At 33.3% G+C, this 20,105-nt stretch overlaps 1 protein-coding gene across 1 annotated transcript; it reads left to right on the top strand.

Moving 5' to 3' along the window:
* Positions 1 to 1,755: 1,755 nt before the first annotated feature.
* On the top strand, positions 1,756 to 18,288 carry LOC137805719 (myosin-8-like). The gene is made up of 37 exons (XM_068605652.1): positions 1,756 to 1,899; positions 2,016 to 2,161; positions 2,384 to 2,540; positions 2,660 to 2,718; positions 2,829 to 2,988; positions 3,944 to 4,093; positions 4,193 to 4,335; positions 4,426 to 4,572; positions 4,676 to 4,777; positions 5,418 to 5,475; positions 5,563 to 5,664; positions 6,092 to 6,129; positions 6,298 to 6,424; positions 6,511 to 6,681; positions 6,765 to 6,896; positions 7,098 to 7,207; positions 7,313 to 7,373; positions 7,699 to 7,876; positions 7,979 to 8,184; positions 8,721 to 8,840; positions 9,433 to 9,531; positions 9,818 to 10,069; positions 11,063 to 11,202; positions 11,294 to 11,408; positions 11,688 to 11,708; positions 11,825 to 11,905; positions 12,022 to 12,192; positions 14,143 to 14,280; positions 14,560 to 14,739; positions 15,384 to 15,482; positions 15,584 to 15,654; positions 15,755 to 15,854; positions 15,976 to 16,032; positions 16,712 to 16,768; positions 17,624 to 17,707; positions 17,813 to 17,892; positions 17,989 to 18,288. Exons 1-37 carry the CDS (start codon positions 1,777 to 1,779, stop codon positions 18,107 to 18,109), a joined length of 4,356 nt encoding a protein of 1,451 aa, XP_068461753.1. The 5' UTR covers positions 1,756 to 1,776; the 3' UTR covers positions 18,110 to 18,288.
* Positions 18,289 to 20,105: the final 1,817 nt, after the last annotated feature.

Here is a 20,105-nt window from a genome sequence, read left to right as displayed (position 1 = left end):
TCTCATCCCATGCATCAAGAATTTACAAGACATGGTATATTTGGGTTCAACAAAGGGGATCCCATGATGGCATAATGCATGTGTGAGATTCATGTGCAAACAATGAGTCCAAGGTGTGAAGAAACAACGAGGGATTCAAAGATTTTTTATTTTAGTTGGAAGTGTATATGGCATCTTGTGAGAGGAATAAGGACAACATGTGAAGTTGGATTTCATGGTGTGCCAGTTACATAAGATTAAGATACATAGCTGTTGGGGATATACATACATAGTTTTTGTTTGTGATCACGTTTCATGTGTCATGTTATAACGTGTTTACGTTGTTGGGGAAGACACGCACAAGGCAATTGGGTAGAGACATAGAAGAAGGAAAAGAGTGAGGCAGAAGCAAGAGAAGAGAATAGAGGGAGATAGTTGCAGAGGAGGGGTTAGCATAGGTTGGATCATCTTCTTGTGAAAAGCCACGTGATTGTGAAGCCTCTTCTGCAACGCTATCCCGGGGTGACTCCCATTTTGAATCTTTCAATCTTGATACCAAGAAAAGGCCAAGTTAGATATATAACACTAGCAAGTTTCTTTCAGTTAGAGATAGATACATAGACAGCTTAGCAAGATAATCTACTCCTTGCACCCTTCGAGATTCAATATTCTCAAGTTATTTTCTCCACATTGCTTGGTAGACTGTGATGCAATCCAAGGTTTGAGTAGCTGATCCTCGGATTCATTTGGGTGCAGAACATTTTGTTAGCAATGGTAATACCTTTCTTCACTTTCCAATTTCACATTGTGTTACTTTTCCTTGCGTGTGCTTTAGTTAGAAGGATTCACATTCTGTTACTTTGTTCAAATAAACACTTTTCATTCACCTAGTACTTTTTTAGTGTCAGCACTCCTTTGAAGCTTTTGCTTATTTGTTTTAGTCCTAGAACATGGAGATGGTTGAAAATCTTTGGTGGCAAGTGCTTTAAACTCATTTTTCCCGTTTTGGGGCTACAAAATCTTTAATATGACTAGATTATATCTGATTCTAGTTTCTCTGAAGTTGTTGTATGATATTATTTCTCGACATGGTTGAAGTAGATGTGGATGCGCATGTTGGATTCTCTTACAAAAATAATTAGAAAGGTGTGCTAAGGCACTGTGGTTAAAAACAGATGCATCTTATTAAATATCATTCAGAAGTGTTTTTTGTTTTACTTTTGTTATGGATGACAATGTTTTTGAAGTTTAATGGGGCTTAACTAGGTGGCATGTACTATGTTGTGTCATGTAAAATTTGCAGCATTAGCTTCATTTTTATGATTGACCTTTACTTGTAATTAATGTGGGAGCAAAGTGTGAGCATGTCCACAATTGATGCCAATATAAATTCAAATGAAATTGTATTATGATGATAAAAGCACTGATTATTGTTTTGAATGCACAGGCTGGTCAACTCAGTTATGTAGCTGGGTCCTTGGTTTGGGTAGAGGACCCTGAGTCAGCTTGGATAGATGGAGAAATCCAGGATTCTAAGAAAGATGACATCACCATTATCTTTGAATCAGGAACCAGGGTGAGTTTCCTCAACATTTATTAAATCCGTATATACATGTCTGTATCAAGAAAAGAAATTGTGTAGTTTAGCTCAAATTTTTTCAAGAAGTTTGTTTGCAAGATTCTGCAGTATACTTTAGAGTTAAACCAATTCATTTACACAATGAGATTATTAAAACTGTTAAAAAGTACTCAACACCATGGGCATCTTCATTGCAGGTTGTGAGCAAATCGGCTAACATGTATCCCAAAGATCCAGAATTCCCACCTAATGGTGTGGAAGATATGACAAGACTGGCATATCTGCATGAACCAGGAGTTCTTCAGAATTTGAAAGTTCGATATTCCGAAAATGAAATTTATGTAAGATGTCAAATTTGTCTTGTGCAATGAAATTACTTATTCTGGATGTGCTTTGCTTTGCTTTTCTTTGACAGTAAGTACACCGAATCTTTAACTTTTGGTGGTGGTGTTTGCAGACATACACGGGAAATATATTGATAGCTGTGAACCCTTTTCAAAGGTTACCTCATTTGTCTGAAACTAGTACCATGGCAAAGTATAAAGGTGCAGCTTTTGGTGAGCAGAGCCCGCATCCTTTTGCAATTGCAAGTTCTGCATATAGGTACCTTGTTGCTGCTCTCAGTTTTCTGTGCCTCGGTTTTTGGCTTTACCCTGTTTCTTGGTTTAAACATGATGACAGGTCTAGATAGTTACTATTTGATATTTTTTATTTGTAGCTTTTGCATCCATTTTCACTAGAAGCAAAGGTTCATGGCAATTGCAAATGATATAAAATATTGAATAAGACATATCTGCATTCACTAACCAAGATAACTGTGCACAGCAAAATGATAAACGAAGAAAGAAGCCAATCTATTTTGGTTAGTGGAGAAAGTGGAGCTGGAAAAACTGAGAGTACAAAGATGCTTATGCATTATCTTGCTTTTTTGGGAGGCAGAGCAGCAACTGAAGGACGGTCTGTGGAGCAACAAGTTCTCGAGGTAAGAAACTAAATTTTGCATGATTGTAAGTACTATGATTATAAGTTTAGAGACACATTCTTGAGAAATATAGTTTTGGATGTTATTACTTATTTTGCATGTTATTCACACTTGTGCAGTCCAATCCAGTTTTAGAAGCATTTGGCAATGCAAAGACAGTAAGGAATAATAATTCTAGGTACCAAATGTGTTGTCCAGTAATATTTTTTTTCCTTTGCAATTTCCTCTGCACCCTCTTTGCCTAAATTTATTTAAAGTCTGTCCTAAGCTTCCATAGTATAATTTCAGTCGTTTTGGTAAGTTTGTGGAGATTCAGTTTGATCAAAAGGGGAGAATTTCAGGAGCTGCTATCAGAACATATTTGCTGGAACGATCCCGTGTTTGTCAAGTTTCTGATCCTGAGAGAAACTATCATTGCTTTTATATGCTTTGTGCTGCACCAAAAGAGGTACATGATTCTTCCTTTTGTATAATAAATTTTGGCCTATAAAATTTAAGATCTGCTTCCATGATATGCAAAAATTTGCTTAACAACATTAAGATCTTCTTCCAATAAAATAATGTATGAGCAATGATCCATCGTGGCTTTGATGCCTCTAGCCATTGAATAAAGTCAGAGTTATGGTTAGGGTTTTGCAGACGAATAAGCCTCCAGATTTGGAATTCATATATCAACTTGGAGGATAATTTCTGAATGTAATTACTTGATGATAAAAATGTGCAAAGGTACGCATTACATAGACAAGACAGTATAAATAGTTTACCAATATAAGACTACATAGGGTAACAAACAATGTGATTTGATTTCTCTTAATTAGAGTGTAATTAGTGGAGGAATTTCACAGTGCTTTGCATAAATGAAGTGCTCTTGTTTTTTAGAGATAGGGGAGGAGAGTACACTAGGTTTGCTCCTTATGTGTAAAATACAGTCACCAATGTCCAAGATGGTGGATACTAGTGGTAGGTTGGGTTGGTGATTCTATCTGCTGTTTGTGAGGGGCTGTTGTGTGGACTGTTGTGGGCTTTCAGTCCAAGATGTATAAGGGTTGGACCACTCATGAAATGGTTCACATTTATTTATTTTTTCTTGCTGATAAAAAAAAGTCACCAATGTCGGAGGTGGAATAGATAATGTGATAAAATGGTTCATGGTTGTTTTGGTACAATGATGACAAAGAGGATTAAATTTTATAAACTCAAACTATCCAATTCCCTCATCACTATCTTGATCCAAGTATCTCACAAGATTCATGGTTTTACTACAAAAGTTCATGAGCATTCTCTACATGCATATGAGCTTCAAAAGTTGGGTTTTGAATTTAGCTTGTTAGTTGATCTTGTTTGATGTGAGATAATGAGCCTTTGATGTGAATTTGTTATTATTTGAGTTTTCCCATGTCTAGGATTCTGGAAAATACAAATTGGGAGATCCAAGAAAATTCCATTACCTTAATCAATCAAATTGCATTGAGCTGGATGGGCTGGATGATTCTAAGGAGTACCTTGCAACTAAGAGAGCCATGGAGGTTGTTGGGATCAGCTCAGATGAGCAGGTACCCCTCAGTAACATTCCCATTGGAGAGTGTGTGTATGCTTCTTCATTTTTTCTTTTTATTGTTTTCATTAGAAAAGTTTGCCATCTCTCATCTCAGGATGCTATATTTCGAATAGTAGCCGCAGTACTTCATTTAGGAAACATTGAGTTTATTAAGGGAGCAGAAGAGGAGTTAGATTCCTCTCAGCCCAAGGATGAAAAATCCTTTTACCACCTAAAAATAGCAGCAGAACTTTTGATGTAAGTGAAGTCGTTAATTTATTTGGTGTTTCTTATGAAGATTATTCCTCAAGGCTATTGCATCTATGGTTATTTGTTTGTTTGTGGAAGGTGTGATGAGAAGTCCCTCGAAGACTCTTTCTGCAAACGTGTTATGGTGACTCGTGGTGACACCATAACAAAATCCCTTGATCCAAATTCTGCAGCTCTCAGTAGAGATGCATTGGCAAAAATTGTTTATTCAAGGCTTTTTGACTGGTATATCTGTGATGTTCAAGAAGTTTATGTGTTGTTATAAAAGCTCATTTCAATATGTATGATTTTCTGTAATTCGATTTGTGCAAAACATCTGGTGATGCAGGATTGTGTGCAAGATAAACAACACCATTGGGCAAGATCCAGAATCAAATAAATTGATCGGAGTTCTTGATATATATGGATTTGAGAGTTTCAAAACCAACAGGTGCTTAGCCTTTTCCCTTTTTTTGCCCAGGTGTTTTACATGAAATGGGATTATTAACTATATGAACTTATGTGCTATGCAATAATGAATATGTTGTATTGTGTCATAGCAACAATGCTAATTATGTAGGTTGGTTTATGTTGTTTTTTATTTGAAAGTGAGGAAGGTATTTGTATACAGGTTGGGACACTCCTGAAGTGTTTCTTTTTTAATTCATTTAATTCTTTGTTGATAAAAAAAATAGGAACTTATGTGCTCTGTGTCTGTAAATTATGATACAGAAGTTGATAAAGCGATAAATTTTTTATTTTATGCATTAGGAGACAATATTATTGGTTATGGATCTGTTCTTAGGGGATAAATTTTGTATTTTATGCATTAGGGGACAATATTATGTTATTGGTAATGGGAAAAGATTTAATGTAGCATGGCTTTAACTAAACTTGATGTAAAGATGATAAAGAAAAGTGTATAAAAACTGGCTATTCACTTAAAACTTTAGTATATAAGTGGGTGCAAACCTCATCTTATAAGTTGATTTATCTTATAAGCTGGTTTATGGGTGTAATTTTTTGGATTGACCCTTTTTTGTGGCTTACTAACTTTTGGAACTCTCCTATGATCTAATGGTCACGCCCAGCTTTGAGCAATTTTGTATCAATTTGACAAATGAGAAATTACAGCAACATTTCAACCAGGTTAGTTTCTTTTATATTCTCCATCTTGTTGGAATTCATTTTCTGCTAAACAATTTCTGTAGACTCAGTTAACATTTCATTATGCAGCATGTCTTCAAAATGGAGCAAGAGGAATATACAAAGGAAGAGATCGATTGGAGTTATATTGAGTTCGTTGATAATCAAGATGTTCTTGATCTCATAGAGAAGGTGTAATTCACGCTTTCATCCATTTTTTAATTGTAGGAAAGTTCTATCAGTTTGCCATCTCATTCTTTTGTTACATGTATTTTCATTCACATTTCGATGGTTTCACCATTTATACACAAGACAATATTAGTGATGATGATAATACATGTATTGTCTAACATTTTCATGATGCCTGTTTTCTAAAACTTGCCATTCAAATAAAAACTTATCAGCAACTTAAATATATTAAGAATAGTGAATAGTCATTATTCTATTAATGTTACAATTACTTAGACTTTCTTATAAAATGATGAAATAAATTTCTTTTATCTTGCAAGGATGTGCATTGATTGTTGTGGATATAACTTCATATGTTTTTGAACTTTACTGAGATATACTTGTTTGTTTGAATTTTACACTTCTAATTGATGTACTTCTATAACTTCAGAAACCTGGTGGTGTTATTGCTCTCCTGGATGAGGCCTGGTATGTATTTAAAGACTGAATGGTTCAAATACCTGTATTATGGTTACTCTTTCAGATATGGAATGGCTAATCTTATTCATTTTGCATTAAATATACATGTATTATGTAATGATATCTGCATGTGCATATCCTTTGAGATTGTGAGGTTGTCCTTCTTATTCTTTGTAGTATGTTTCCAAGATCAACGCATGAAACATTTGCTGAAAAGCTATACCAAACCTTTAGAGACAACAAACGCTTCAGCAAGCCAAAGTTGTCTCGCACTGATTTCACCATTAACCACTATGCCGGTGATGTAAGTGAAGTACATTTTGGTCTACATAGTTATTCACCATTAACACAAAGAAAAAAGGCTTAATATATGATGGTTTTCAATTTCAGGTCACTTATCAAACTGACTTTTTCCTTGATAAAAATAAAGACTATGTTGTTCCGGAGCATGCTGCTCTACTCAGTGCTTCCAAGTGCCCATTTGTTTCAGGGTTGTTTCCACCTTTACCCGAGGAAACTACAAAATCAACAAAGTTCTCTTCTATAGCCACTCAGTTTAAGGTTTGTTTTGTTTTGCCAAGCCTATACTGCAAATTATCTGCCTTGTATTTATTGGTATTATTCTTGATGCATGTTTTATGAAGCTGCAACTTCAATCTTTGCTTGAAACACTAAACGCTACCGAGCCTCACTATATTCGTTGTGTAAAGCCAAATAATCTTCTGAAGCCAGGGATATTCGAGAACAGTAATGTGTTGCAGCAGCTTCGATGTGGAGTAAGTTCAATGCAATTTTGGCTGCGTTCTCTTGTCTGACATGAGTATTGGTTGGTGTTAGAGTAGTATAGTTAGTATTCTGTTAGCTGGTTGTATAAGGATTGATTCATCCCTGAAGTGATCTATATTTATTTGTTTATTATTGCTGATAAAAAAAATATTTTGGCCAAGTGACTTGAGACTTTGTGGTGACATTCACAGGGAGTAATGGAGGCGATTCGGATAAGTTGTGCCGGATATCCCACTAGAAAGAACTTTGATGAATTTGTTCAGCGGTTTACCATCCTGGAACCTTTGGTTCTGAAAGCATGGTATTTTCATCCATTTCCATTTTCTGTTTTGCTTTTTCCAGTCATCTTATATGAATCTGATTGTGGAGTCTTTGAAACCGAATAACAATAACCATATATTCACAGCCCTGATGAGATGACTGCATGCAAGAGGCTTCTAGATAGAGCAAGCCTTAAAGACTATCAGGTGCCAATTTATCCAACCAGAGTTTCTGTTGATCTCAGTTGAACATTTACATTGCTTGCTGGTTACATGGATAGTAGTTAATGCTACCTTGCTTCCAACACATGTTATATTAACATGGATTATAAATTTACATGCTTTTGGAGACTTTCTTTTTTCCTCTTACATGGTTTAAGTAACACCATGGACAAAACAGGAGTTGTTTCACCTAGTACAAACAAAGTTAACTACTATTGCATCCATGTGATTGTGTGATTGCTGGATTTAAGATCTTAGCATAAAAGGAAAGAAGATAAAACTCTTGCTGACTGAACTATTTGCATTGCAGATTGGAAAGACAAAAGTGTTTCTGAGAGCAGGTCAAATGGCAGAACTAGATGCATGTCGTGCTGAGGTCTTGGGAAAGTCTGCAAGTGTTATTCAGAGAAAAGTCCGCACGTTTCTCTGTCGAAAACGATACGTCATATTGCAGTTGTCTGCCATAGAACTTCAAAGGGTTGCGAAAGGTGTCATTTATATGAATCCTTTAGGACTGTTTGCAGTGTTTTACTGTGTAATCAATGAAAGACTATTACATTGTACATTTCTGTGCTCTGAATTTTATGCAGGACAACTTGCACGACATCAGTTTGAATGCTTGAGGAGGGAAGCCGCTTCTATGAAAATTCAGAAAGATTTCCGCATGTATATTTCCAGAAATGCTTATAAAACTACATATGCCTCAGCTATTTGTATTCAAACTGGTATGCGAGGGATGGCTGCTAGAAATGATCTTAGATTCAGGAGACGGACAAAAGCTGCAATTATTATTCAGGTAGGATAGAGGAGCCTTCTCTTAGTTTTTTTTTATATATATAAAGCTTTCATGTTCGACATCATTAAACAACTTGACATCTCAGTTATACTAATATCTCAAGTAATAACAATCATTTGTCATCACACAAAAAAATATTATTAAAAATACAAAAAAAAACGACTACTATCTGAGACATTACCTTAGTTTTCTTTCAATCATGGTATTAAGATGTAAACTTTTTACCATCCACTAGCACCATAATGGAAGGAACTTTGTTTACTGGACTCCCCATCATATATTGGATCCTAGTTTTGAAATTCAGTTTCTCTGTTAACTAGATGTTCAACAGAAATTTGTGTCTTTTATTTACCCTTTCTTTCTATGTAACATGTTTTTAAAATTTTACAAATGACAGAACAAGCCTGAGGTTAAAGCTTTGAAAAGTGTTAGAGCAATTGTTTGTCTCAATAGTAATCATATATTCATACTATATGATATTTGGTGCGTTATACATACAACATGATTAATTTATTGTGCTTTTGTTCTTATCATAGGGTCGATACAGATGTCATTCGGCTAGTACTTATTTCCGGAAGCTAAAGAAAGCAGCAATCTTTGCACAGTGTTCCTGGAGGAGAACAATAGCACGGAGAGAACTTCGAAAGCTTAAAATGGTGCTCCCTCTTCTCCCTTGATTACTTTACTTGATTCTTCACAACATTAGAGAACTGCAAGTGTTTTTCATTTTAAAAGTAACTGTCATTCTTAGACATTTTGATTACTTTGAGAAATTGATCAGTTTTGTTACCATGAATTTCTTTATATCACTATTGTCTACTATTATATGCTGCTTTGCTCTTAGATTATATAATTTTGTAAGAAGTCAGTTATGTAGCTATTCTTTGTATTACCTCATGCTATTAGAGATAAGGCTTGAGACCAAGTTTACTTACTAGATATAACCTAACAACATATATTCTGTTGGGTACATATAAAGCACTGACAACACTGCAACTTTCAAATTCCTTATTCTCTGTCTTTTAGTTTCCTCTCTATGCAGTAAACCAGTTAGCACCGACTAATTTAACTATGTATCTATTGGAAATGAGTTTATTGTTTGGAAAGTGTTATTTTCTTCCTTTAAATATGAAAATGTAGTGTTATATCTATTTTACATGTGTATAAGTTTGCTACAAAGGTTTTGTATATGAACTTCTGTTATTTCTTTAAATAATTGAAAAAGATCTAAATTTTAACTTACTGCAGGCTGCCAAGGAAGCTAAGGTACTTGAAGAGGCAAAAAACAATCTGGAAAAGCAAGTCAAAGAATTAACTTCATGTCTAGAAGAAGAAAAGACAATGAGGGTAATTTACTTACAGTAAATGAAAAAGTAGAAGCATGACAAAGTTTCTTCATGCCTACTACTGCTAACTTGGTTATTTTAGCTATAAAGTACTGTTTTAATTGTATTGTTTCACCGACATTCTAAATGTTTCGGTTCATTGTGATATTGAGGAAGCCAAGACACGGGAAAATGAAAAACTACAAAATGCTTTGCAAGAGAAGGAGCTTCAATTCCAAGAACTTAAGGAAGTCAAGGAAAAGGAAACTGAAAAACTGCAGCATGATTTGAAAGAGATGGAGCTTCAGTTCGAAGAAATTAAGGAAGCCAAGATACAGGAAACTGAAAAACTACAATGTGCTTTGAAAGAGATGGAGCTTCAGTTCCAAGAAACTAAGGAAGCACTCATTCAGGAACAAGAAGCTAAGGAAGCACTCATTCAGGAACATGAAGCTGCCATGAAAGTAGCTGAGCAAACTCCAAGTATACAGGAGAATTCTGTTAATGATGTTGACAATGAATTGGTCAATAAGCTTACAGCAGAAAATGATCAACTCAAGGTAAGCATTGCATAAAAAGTGTTTGATAAATTTATGCTGCGATGTGTGGCATAGTATCCAAAGTTATAATTATTCTATATTCTTTACAGGAACTGGTTAATTCTTTGGAAAAGAAAACTGTACAGGAGATACCTGTTAATGTTACTGACAATGAGTTGATCAGTAAACTTACTTCAGAAAATGAACAACTTAAGGTATAAATTAAATAATAAGTGTTTGAAATTTATACATTACCATTATTAGTGTTATCATTATCATTATTTTTGTTCTGCTTTACAGGAACAGATTAATTCATTGGAAAAGAAAACTGTACAGGAGTTTCCGGTTCATGATACTGACAATGAGTTGATCAGTAAACTTACTTCAGAAAATGAACATCTTAAGGTATAAATTGTGGTGCCAGTACAGTTGGGGTGTAAACAACATAGTGATGCCTTAGCATTCTCATTTCTATTAAAAAAAAGTGTTTGAAATTTACATTGTATCATCATTGTTATTGTTATTTTTTATGTTTCACAGGAACAGATTAATTCATTGGAAAAGAAAACGGTACAGGAGTTTGCTGCTAATGTTACTGAAAATGAGTTGATAAATAAACTTGCCTCGGAAAATGAGAATCTTAAGGTATAAATTAAATAATAAATGTTTTTGTGTTATGTTTTTTTTTATGCTTTAGAGGAACTGAACTGACTAGTTCATTGGAAAAGAAAACTGTGCAGGAGTCTCCAGTTAATGCTTCCGACAATGAGTTGATTAGTAAACCTAAGACAGAAAATGAACAGGAGTCTGCAGTTAAGGCTACCGACAATGAGTTGATTAGTAAACTTAAGACAGAAAATGAACAGGAGTCTGCAGTTAATGCTACAGACAATGAGTTGATTAGTAAACTTAAGACAGAAAATGAACAGCTTAAGGTATAAATTACATAAGAAATGTTTTGAAATTTATGCTTAAGGTTGTCATAACATGAAAATAACTCCTGAGGCACTGCAGGGTCAGGTTAGTTCATTGGAAATAAAAATTGATGAAACAGAGAGGAAATATGAAGAAACTAACAGGATTAGTGAGGATCGCATGAGTCAGATTATAGAGACAGAATCAAAGATGATTGAGATAAAGACAAATATGCAGAGGTTTGTATTTGGTCTTTGTTTTTGCAGATATGCATTATAAGGAATATTAGATTCTCTCCTTGTTTTGATATGTTGCCTTCTTATGAACTAGACTTGAAGAAAAAGTATCCGACATGGAAACTGAGAATCAAGTTTTGAGGCAGCAAACCTTGTTGAGTTCATCATCCAGAAGAATGTCAGGAAAGTTTTCACCGGGTGCAGTTCCGGTAAGTACAAGATCATTGCTTATTAAGTGATGTTGTTGGTACTCTTAGTTGTATATGTACATTCCCGTCATTTACTTTTAATTGATATTTTTTAAATTATCCTCAATTAGATCATTTTTGTTTAATGCTGGTCCTAAGTCCTATGTAATTGTATTATTAGTTGTGTATACACACCTTGAGGAAAATTTGGAAAATTTCAATTAAACCAAGTTAATGAGTAATGTGAATTTACCCTTACTGGAGATTACATTAATGTCTTTTTTTTTCTTGCTACTGCAGGCTGCAGAAAATGGAATTCAGGTAATCAGGGGCTTAGATTTGAAAGCCCTTTTACTTTTCTTGTAATTTATGCATTTTCTTTGTATCAAGAAAGAAAAGTTTTATGAAGGTTTTGAATAAAAGTTTATTTTCTATAGGGACAGCAGACTTCTGTGCCTGCGAAAACATTTGGTTCAGAAGATAGTAAAGTAAGGAGATCTCTTATGGAGAGACATCAAGTATGCTTTTGTAGAATAATTGTTTATAATAATATATTTAATTTATGCTTATAAGTTATATGTAATTTTTTAGAATTTATTCAGATTGTCTTTTTGTTTGATTTCCCTGTGTATAGGAGAGTGTAGATATTCTTTTCAAATGTGTGACAAAAGATCTTGGGTTCTCTGAAGGAAAACCTGTTGCAGCATTTACCCTTTATAATTGTCTGCTACATTGGAAATCTTTTGAAGCAGAAAAAACAAGCATATTTGATCGTCTTATTCAGATTATTGGTTCTGAAATAGAGGTAAATGTCTATTTACTCAAACTATTTTTGCATCTGTTTGTTAGAGGTAAAGTTTATCAGATTTAGTCTTTGAAAATTAGTTCAGCCATGACAATAAGAACTTCTAATAGTAGAAAGGATTTGTAGTTGCTTATTAACACCTACACAAAGCGAATGGTATGCAAAATACTAATGATTTGTAGTACTGAAAATAATTTGTTGTGGGCTTTCCAATTCAGAGCACTATCAGACTTAGTTTAAGATAGATGATGGGTTTCTCCACAAGTTTTCATTATCAGGTTTCTTTCATTAAGTTCTCGATGTCCTAATCACTCCCAATGTTGTGATTTTTCTCTAGGGTACTCCAAAAGTCTTACAACCCAAACTTGCTATCTCTCTAAAGTTAAAGAAGATCTAATATATATTTCCTTTTAGAAACAAATATATCTTGCTTCGAGTAGGTAATTTCTATCCAAAGGAAGTACACTTCAATCTTAAGGTTCTTCATCTCAAGATGAATAGCTAATTCTCCTTTGAATCATTCTTTCAAGCTCATCATCACCTAACACGTGAAGACTGGTTAAGGTCATAAAAGGCCTTGTTTAATCATATCTCAGTCAGATATGCATAGTCTGACATCTGATATGTATAGTTTGATACGCATAATCTGATACAGACTCAGACTGCATCATCTAATACACCTTCTTACCTCAGTCTATTTCTATATTTCAGCTGAGCCTTATATTCTCCTTCAACAATATCTATTTGCATCTAATCTAGCCTTATTCAGTCCAATGTGCCTTCATTGTGAATATCCCCTTTGCAACTTATTGCATTGCCTTCTTATCTTCCCAAATGTTTAGTCTGATATACATAGTCAATATCAGACTCATACTGCATCATCTAATACACCATCTTGCCTCGGTCTAATTCTACATTTCAGCTGTCTTATATTCTCCTTCACATGCAATATTCCAACAGTGTCTCTTTGCATCTAGTCTAGCCTTATTCGGTTCAACGTTCACTGTGTATATATTCACTTGCATCATCTAGTTTATCTTCTTTTTTTATCAGCAAAGAATAAATAAAATAAAATTTGCACTTCAAGGGTGTCCCAACCCTTATACAAATAATCCCAACACAAACTTCTTATCCCCCAACCAGTTGAGGGTCCTGCAGACATTACAACACATTAGTCACATTATTAACATACCATAACAAGATACAAAAGCACATCAATATACAATTAAATCAACCCGCCTTCTTATCTTTTGTCTCTCTACTATCTCCCACCTCATTCCTTTCCAATGCACTCAATAGGTGAACTAAAAATGGTTTAGATATTGTATAGAGTCGATAGGTGAAATCTTGATTCTTGTATCTCATTCCTAAAAACATCAAATTCTCATCATTTAAGGCTTCTTGTATTGGTATAGAGATTTTAATCGAGTCAACAGGTGAAATTAAACTTTGTCAAGGATCTTTTTCTCTTTGTCAAGGGAATTGGTAAATAATCAAGGTTAGATAAAAGGAATAAATAACAAAATCATTTTCTGTCTTTTACTCTGCAAAAATTGAAAACAATGTAGCATTTCTATAATAATAATTATAAACATATGGGACAAAAATTAAAAACACATTAAAAAGAGTGGCATTTTTGTGTGCTTGGTGTTCTTTAGTGTCCACATATAAACTGCACTCGAATATTTGAGGTAGGCACCCCTCTTTGACATATGTATACCAAACCAAGTCTATCAGAATAGGCAATTACCAAGATTAGCTATAAGTTTGATACCATGTCAAATTTCTTTTTAAAATTGTTTTGCACTAAGTGAATTTGCCCGATGTGGAACTTCCCAACATTTAGCACTACCATTTTATTGAAAAAAAGTGTATGTGTAGTTTAGATAAGGGAGATACATGGTTATTTTAATGTGGTCTCACCTGATATTGAACTTAACATTTTTGCAGGATCCTGACAAAAATGATTGTATGGCTTATTGGCTATCCAACACATCTTGTTTATTTTTCCATCTTCATCGATGTCTAAGAGTACCTACAGCACGGAAACCACCCACTCCGACATCATTTTTTGGGAGGATGGCCCAGGTATGAAGTTTCTTTATTGCTATCCAAATTGGAGATCCCACAACTAGAGATTAGAATATTTCATTTTTTATAAATAGATGCAAATCTCACCTTATAAGCTGGTTTTATGAGGTTAAGTTAGACTAACAACTTTCTTGATAAAAAAAATAATAGATTCATTTTTTGGTCTGGTTTTTGTATCAAACTACATTATTCTTTTCATGTTAAATAGACAACTATGAATAATGGTATTTTACTCATTAAACTAACATTAAGGAATTTTTTGATGTTGTTTCTCAGGGTTTCCGCTCATCTAATAGTCTTTCCAGCAGTGCTTTTGATGTAGTGCATCAGGTTGATGCCAAGTATCCAGCTTTGCTTTTCAAGCAACAGCTTGCAGCTTATGTGGAAAAGATATATGGAATCGTTCGAGAAAATTTTAAGACAGACTTGTTACCTGTGCTTTCTTCTTGCATTAAGGTATGGAGGTTGTGTACTTTGTTATGAAATATGTCTTGGTATTCATATGCATGTGGTGCCTGTGTGCAGCAAATTTTACTCTGGTAGGATCAATAGCATAGGTAGCAACTAGCTCTTCTTTGTCTTACTTAATTGTGCACCAATCTGGTGTAAATCTTACCAAAGAAACTTCCTATTGGCATTGACTTCATATCTTCAAAGTTTTTACTCTAAATATTTATTTCTCCTGGTGTCTTGATGTCTTAGTATCTTGTTCATTCGTGTAAAGGCATGCATCATTTGAACACTTTGTTTTATATTCTAGACTCTTGCCTTTGGAAACATGAGATATGTCATTTTTTTCTCCTTTCTCTAAAACAATAAAACTAAGGACTCATGGTTAGCTTGAAGATGTCTCTTGCACGCCTGTGGGGTGGAGATCAATATGAATCTAGTTGACTATTGTTGGAGATCACACATCAACTAGAGATTAGAAAACAAGGAAATAATCTTTTGAAGAAGCTAAGAGAACTTCTACAAATTAACTTTTGAAAAAGCTTACTTTCTTTTTCTCTCTGTCAGAAGTACTTAAAAGAGAAGTTTATCTACAACGAGTGTCAATTTCACTGTGCTTATTCCACTTACCTATGATAATATGACTTCAGGCAGATAGAGCATCAGATGAAAACAGCCAACAAGCTGGTTCTTGGCTCAGCATTATGGAATGCCTTAATAAATATCTCAAGATTTTGAAAGAAAACTATGTATGTGAAGGTTTGATAGTGAATTGGTATCTTTACAGCCCTTGCCTTTCAAGTCCATTTTAATGTTATAGAGCAAACTGATATTTTGAATTTTGCCCCAGGTGCCTACTGTTCTAGTTCAGAAGCTATTCAATCAAGTTTTTCAATACATAAATGTGGAACTCTTTAATAGGTAAGCATGTCTTGTTTCATTCAACCCTTTTACAGTAATGGACTAATTATAGGCATTGCATCTGGGTTGACTTGTGAATTGGGAATGCTATGTTCTCCAGCATTCTTTTGCATGAAGAATGCTGCACATTCAAACATGGAGAATATTTAAAATCAGGGTTGGCTGAACTAGAACAATGGTGTACTGAAGCAACGGAGGAGGTACACTGTATCCACCCTTTCATAACTTTCCAATGCACACTGAAGTCACATACACTGTTTTCTCAGTGATTTAAGAGTCTGTCCACTATAACTATGAAGCTAATAACTATATCTGTTGCAGTACATTGGCTCATCTTGGGATGAACTCAAACATGCATCACAAGCAGTTAGATTCTTGGTATGTCTATGACCTCTTCTGTGATGTGAACACTTTTTCTTTGTAAACAGACTTCCTATCTATATAGCACAGACACTGATACAACACGGACATGGAGATACGTATAATCTCTAAAATGTAGGACACGAGGACACGGATCTATATATTATACAATTATGAATTATATAAATTGACATTAAAGATTTATGTGCACAAGTATGTTTCAATTTTTTTTGTAACAGAAAGGTGTTTCTCATGGCTGGTTCAAAAGGAGTTGTTCCTTATTTTTGTAATCATAATAAAAATTTATACAACAAGTTTGAGTTTTTAGAAAATTAATGTATTTCTTCTTTTTAAAATTATGTTAAAATTGTCAGAAATCCAACAATTATTTTTTGAATTGGACACTTCACCGATACGTATCCTACAAGTGTCGTACAAGTGTCGGTGTTTGATACATGTATCCGACACGGACACACCATTTAAGAGGCGTGTCTGAGCCTCATAGAAGCCTATTGATTAACATGTTACTCTAGACTTTCTTTCTTTCCCATTGAGAAACTAGTAAGATGACATGTGAAAGGCACAATGGCTTACTTGTTTTTATATTATTACTGCAAACATACATGAGAATTTTCCTAAATCTTCAAACATTCATTCCTCTCCCTTGTTTTAATTTTTCATGAAATCATATTTCCAGGTTGCAGAAAAGAAAGATGAGCTATCTTATGATGATCTTACAAATGACATATGCCCTGTAAGTGTTTTCATCTTATGAGTGATTCATAACACATGTAAGCTAAAGCTATGAATACATGATCTTGCTTGTAAAATAAATATGAACAGAACACCACACACTGAATATCCTAACATTAACTTTGACTAAATTGTTTCTATATGAGCAAAAGATGGAAAAGATTTCTTTCTTTCTGTGTCTCCTATGTTTAGAAAGTAAGCATGTCTTTCTGTCCACACTTTGCATTACTCAACTTATTTCTTTTTATAAGCAAGAAAAATTAATAAATATATGAACTTCAGGGTGATCAAACCTTTATACAGAACAACAAACCAACAACTCCTCACCTTTCCCCTTACAGCTTGTCAACCGGCCTACAAAACTAACAGAAATGCAAAAGTGAACTAACACTTTGCATTACTCAGCTTATTATAGTATGATATTAGTTATAACACCAACAACCCTCTTGCCTTATCTCACTAATTGTGATCAGCAACATGAATAAGACACATTGTATTCTGTCAAATATAATATAGATTTAATATGGTTCTTACTTCTTGATTCCTGCAAATATGACAATTTTATGCTTTAGTCATTCAATTTTTTTTTTATGGATTTGGTTTTTATAATTATAAGTTTTGAAAATGGTACCTGTCATCATTTAAAACATGGTATGTCATGTGCCATTTCATTGATCACTTTATCAGTAAATGATACCTATAATCACTTTAAAAACATATCATGGAGATCAAAACCAACAAAAAGTTTTGAAATGATTAAAACTAAAAACTTTTATAAACCTGTAATATACATAACTAGGTGCAATGTTTCTGTCACTCTAACATCTCTATATATATATGTGTGTGCTGAATTTAGGTCCTGAGTGCTCAACAACTTACTAGAATATGTACACTTTACTCTGATGAAGATGATGACAAAAAACAAAGTGTATCAACAGATGTAAGTTGCATCTATCTATATCTATCTATCCACATGTTTTCCTCCAAGCCATTACTTTGTCATGTGAATATTAGCTATTGTAATAACTGCTATGTACCTGTGTAGGTCACTACTAGATTGAAGCTTCTAATGACAGATGATGAAGATGAAGGTAGTAAAACCTACTCGCTGGAGGACAACACAAGGTAAACTCACACATATACATTAGGATCAGTTACAAGAAAATTTATTTTAATTGAAACTGCACTCTTCACCTTTCACTGTTTTTGTGCAAACTGCAGTCATCCTATTATAGTTGAAGAGATCCCTGCTTCTTCTCAAGATAAGAACATTCCAAAAGTAAAACCTCCTGATGAACTTCTTGAGAATGCAAACTTCCAATTTCTCCATGACTATTGCTAGTTCTCATGTGATGCAGCTTAGCTTTTAAGGTTCAAAATTGTTCTCTAATTCAACATCATGTTGTAAATCCACCCCATTCTGGCCCCTTTTCTTGTATTTTGTGAGCATCCATCATGTATTGGTTGTGTTAGCAAAAAGGCATGGTAGGTTTCATAACATCTCTTCACATTTTCTTTTCACCTCTTTTGTTATTAGATTATGAAAAGTTAGCAAATCTTTGTATTAGTGTGAAGGAAAAAAAGTAACCATTTGTAAAATGCTAGGAGTTGATCACTTAGATTTTGTTCTTCTGCCCTCAAATTTCACTGTAGAAAGCATTATATTACCATCAAATGATATGCTGCTGATATTGTTGGCCATATATAAGAGCATCATTCTTTGCAAGTCTGTTCAACTAAATTTGTCTTTTGTTAATTTTTTAATCTATTGTGTCAACTTTTACTTCATATAGGTTATTCTCACAACCACACAATTAAAAAAAAATTAATTAGGTTTTAGGGTATTATCAATTGAGTTTCTATTAAAAATAATATTTTTATTAAATATCCAAAATATTTTTATTTTTATTTGCATAACTACATTTAATTTTTGTGTTAACGAGATGATAAACATAATAATCACATCATTTTATGGACGACAAAAGTTAAACAACATAGTACTTAGACAAAAAATACAAAATATTTTGAACAATCAATAAAACAACTTTTTTACTAGAAACTCAATTAAAAATAGCCTAATTTATAGATTCTTAATTATAACATAATTAAGCCTAAAAAAATATAATTTTGTAATCATGTATAAATAAATTTTCCTATTATTATTTAAATTAATTATGTTGTCTCAAACATATTTTCAATTAACTGAAATTCCAAAGCTTATGACTTGTTTTATACTAAATAATAATAAAGGATATTTTAGGTTAAAAAATATTTTTTAAAGTGCATTTAACTAAATTAAAGGATATTATCTAACTTTTTTAGGAAGTATTAAGTAACTTTTTAATTACTGTAAAAGTTACTTAATTTTTTTATGTTTTAGTTAGGAGAAGTAATATATCTATGAGAATACTTGGTCATTGACCAAAAAGTTTCCTAAAATCTCTCATCTTATTATTTATTTATTTGTTTTTTATGCCGAAGTTTAAATTTATAAAGAAAAAGTTTGAGGTTTGGATGAATAAATAGTATTTGTTAAGCATAATGGTTGGTGTTGGTGATTGAAGGATTAGAAGTTGGTAGTTTTTTCGTCTATTCCTACATTTTTTTCTTGCACTCCCAAAATTTTGACATTGGTCTTGATCTTTTATTTAAAAAAGGCATCGTGGTGGAGATGGTTTGACACTGTTCTTTTTCTTCATTCATCTCGGCCACTGGTGGAGGGTCATTTTAGCTGTACAGAGTAAGGTGGAAAAGTGGGTTATGTTGTCAAAGTGATGTTTGACTTCTAAAAGTAAGAATTAAGTTTTTTTTTAAGAGCATTGATGGTTATAAAATTTTTGTGATTACCAGAAATCCAGATTCGAGAGTGTTCTACGGATTGATCAATCTAGAGTACTCTACGTAGCGGTGTAGGAAGAAACTGCCTTAAAAATTTTGATAGGTTAGCTACAAATATGAAAACGAACTTTGATTTTTGCAACTTTTTTTTATTTCTTTTATATATATATATATATATATATTGTTAAAAGTACAAAACACTTCTTTTTATATATAAAACATTCAAAGTTCTTTTTTTCCTCACACCATCTTCATTGTTTTGTTTTTGAATTTATCGTGGGAGATTTTACATTAAGTGATTTTTCAAATTCTAGATTTGTTAGATTATGACCAATTTGAAAGTTTAAAAATATATTTTATGGGAATAATCTAGAAATATTTTATCAATTACATGTCTCGTAAAAGTTTTTAAAATAAGTAATTCAAAAGTTTATATAATCATTAGATTTAGTAATTTGGAATTGATCTTTTTATATAACTACAAGGAAAAAAATGTCTTT

Source organism: Phaseolus vulgaris, chromosome 3, assembly GCF_000499845.2.
Source record: "Phaseolus vulgaris cultivar G19833 chromosome 3, P. vulgaris v2.0, whole genome shotgun sequence".
Taxonomy (NCBI): Eukaryota; Viridiplantae; Streptophyta; class Magnoliopsida; order Fabales; family Fabaceae; genus Phaseolus; species Phaseolus vulgaris.
The sequence above is the reverse complement of the archived record's forward strand: the minus strand, read 5'-3'. Positions and strand labels throughout refer to the sequence as shown.

Excerpts from the sequence above, each read along its gene's own strand:
- LOC137805719 (XM_068605652.1), top strand. The coding sequence starts at position 1,777 with ATGTATCCCAAAGATCCAGAATTCCCACCTAATGGTGTGGAAGATATG. Across the intron at positions 6,425-6,510 it reads TTAACCACTATGCCGGTGAT|GTCACTTATCAAACTGACTT; the intron begins GTAAGTGAAGTA and ends TTTCAATTTCAG. Across the intron at positions 15,855-15,975 it reads GTACTGAAGCAACGGAGGAG|TACATTGGCTCATCTTGGGA; the intron begins GTACACTGTATC and ends TATCTGTTGCAG.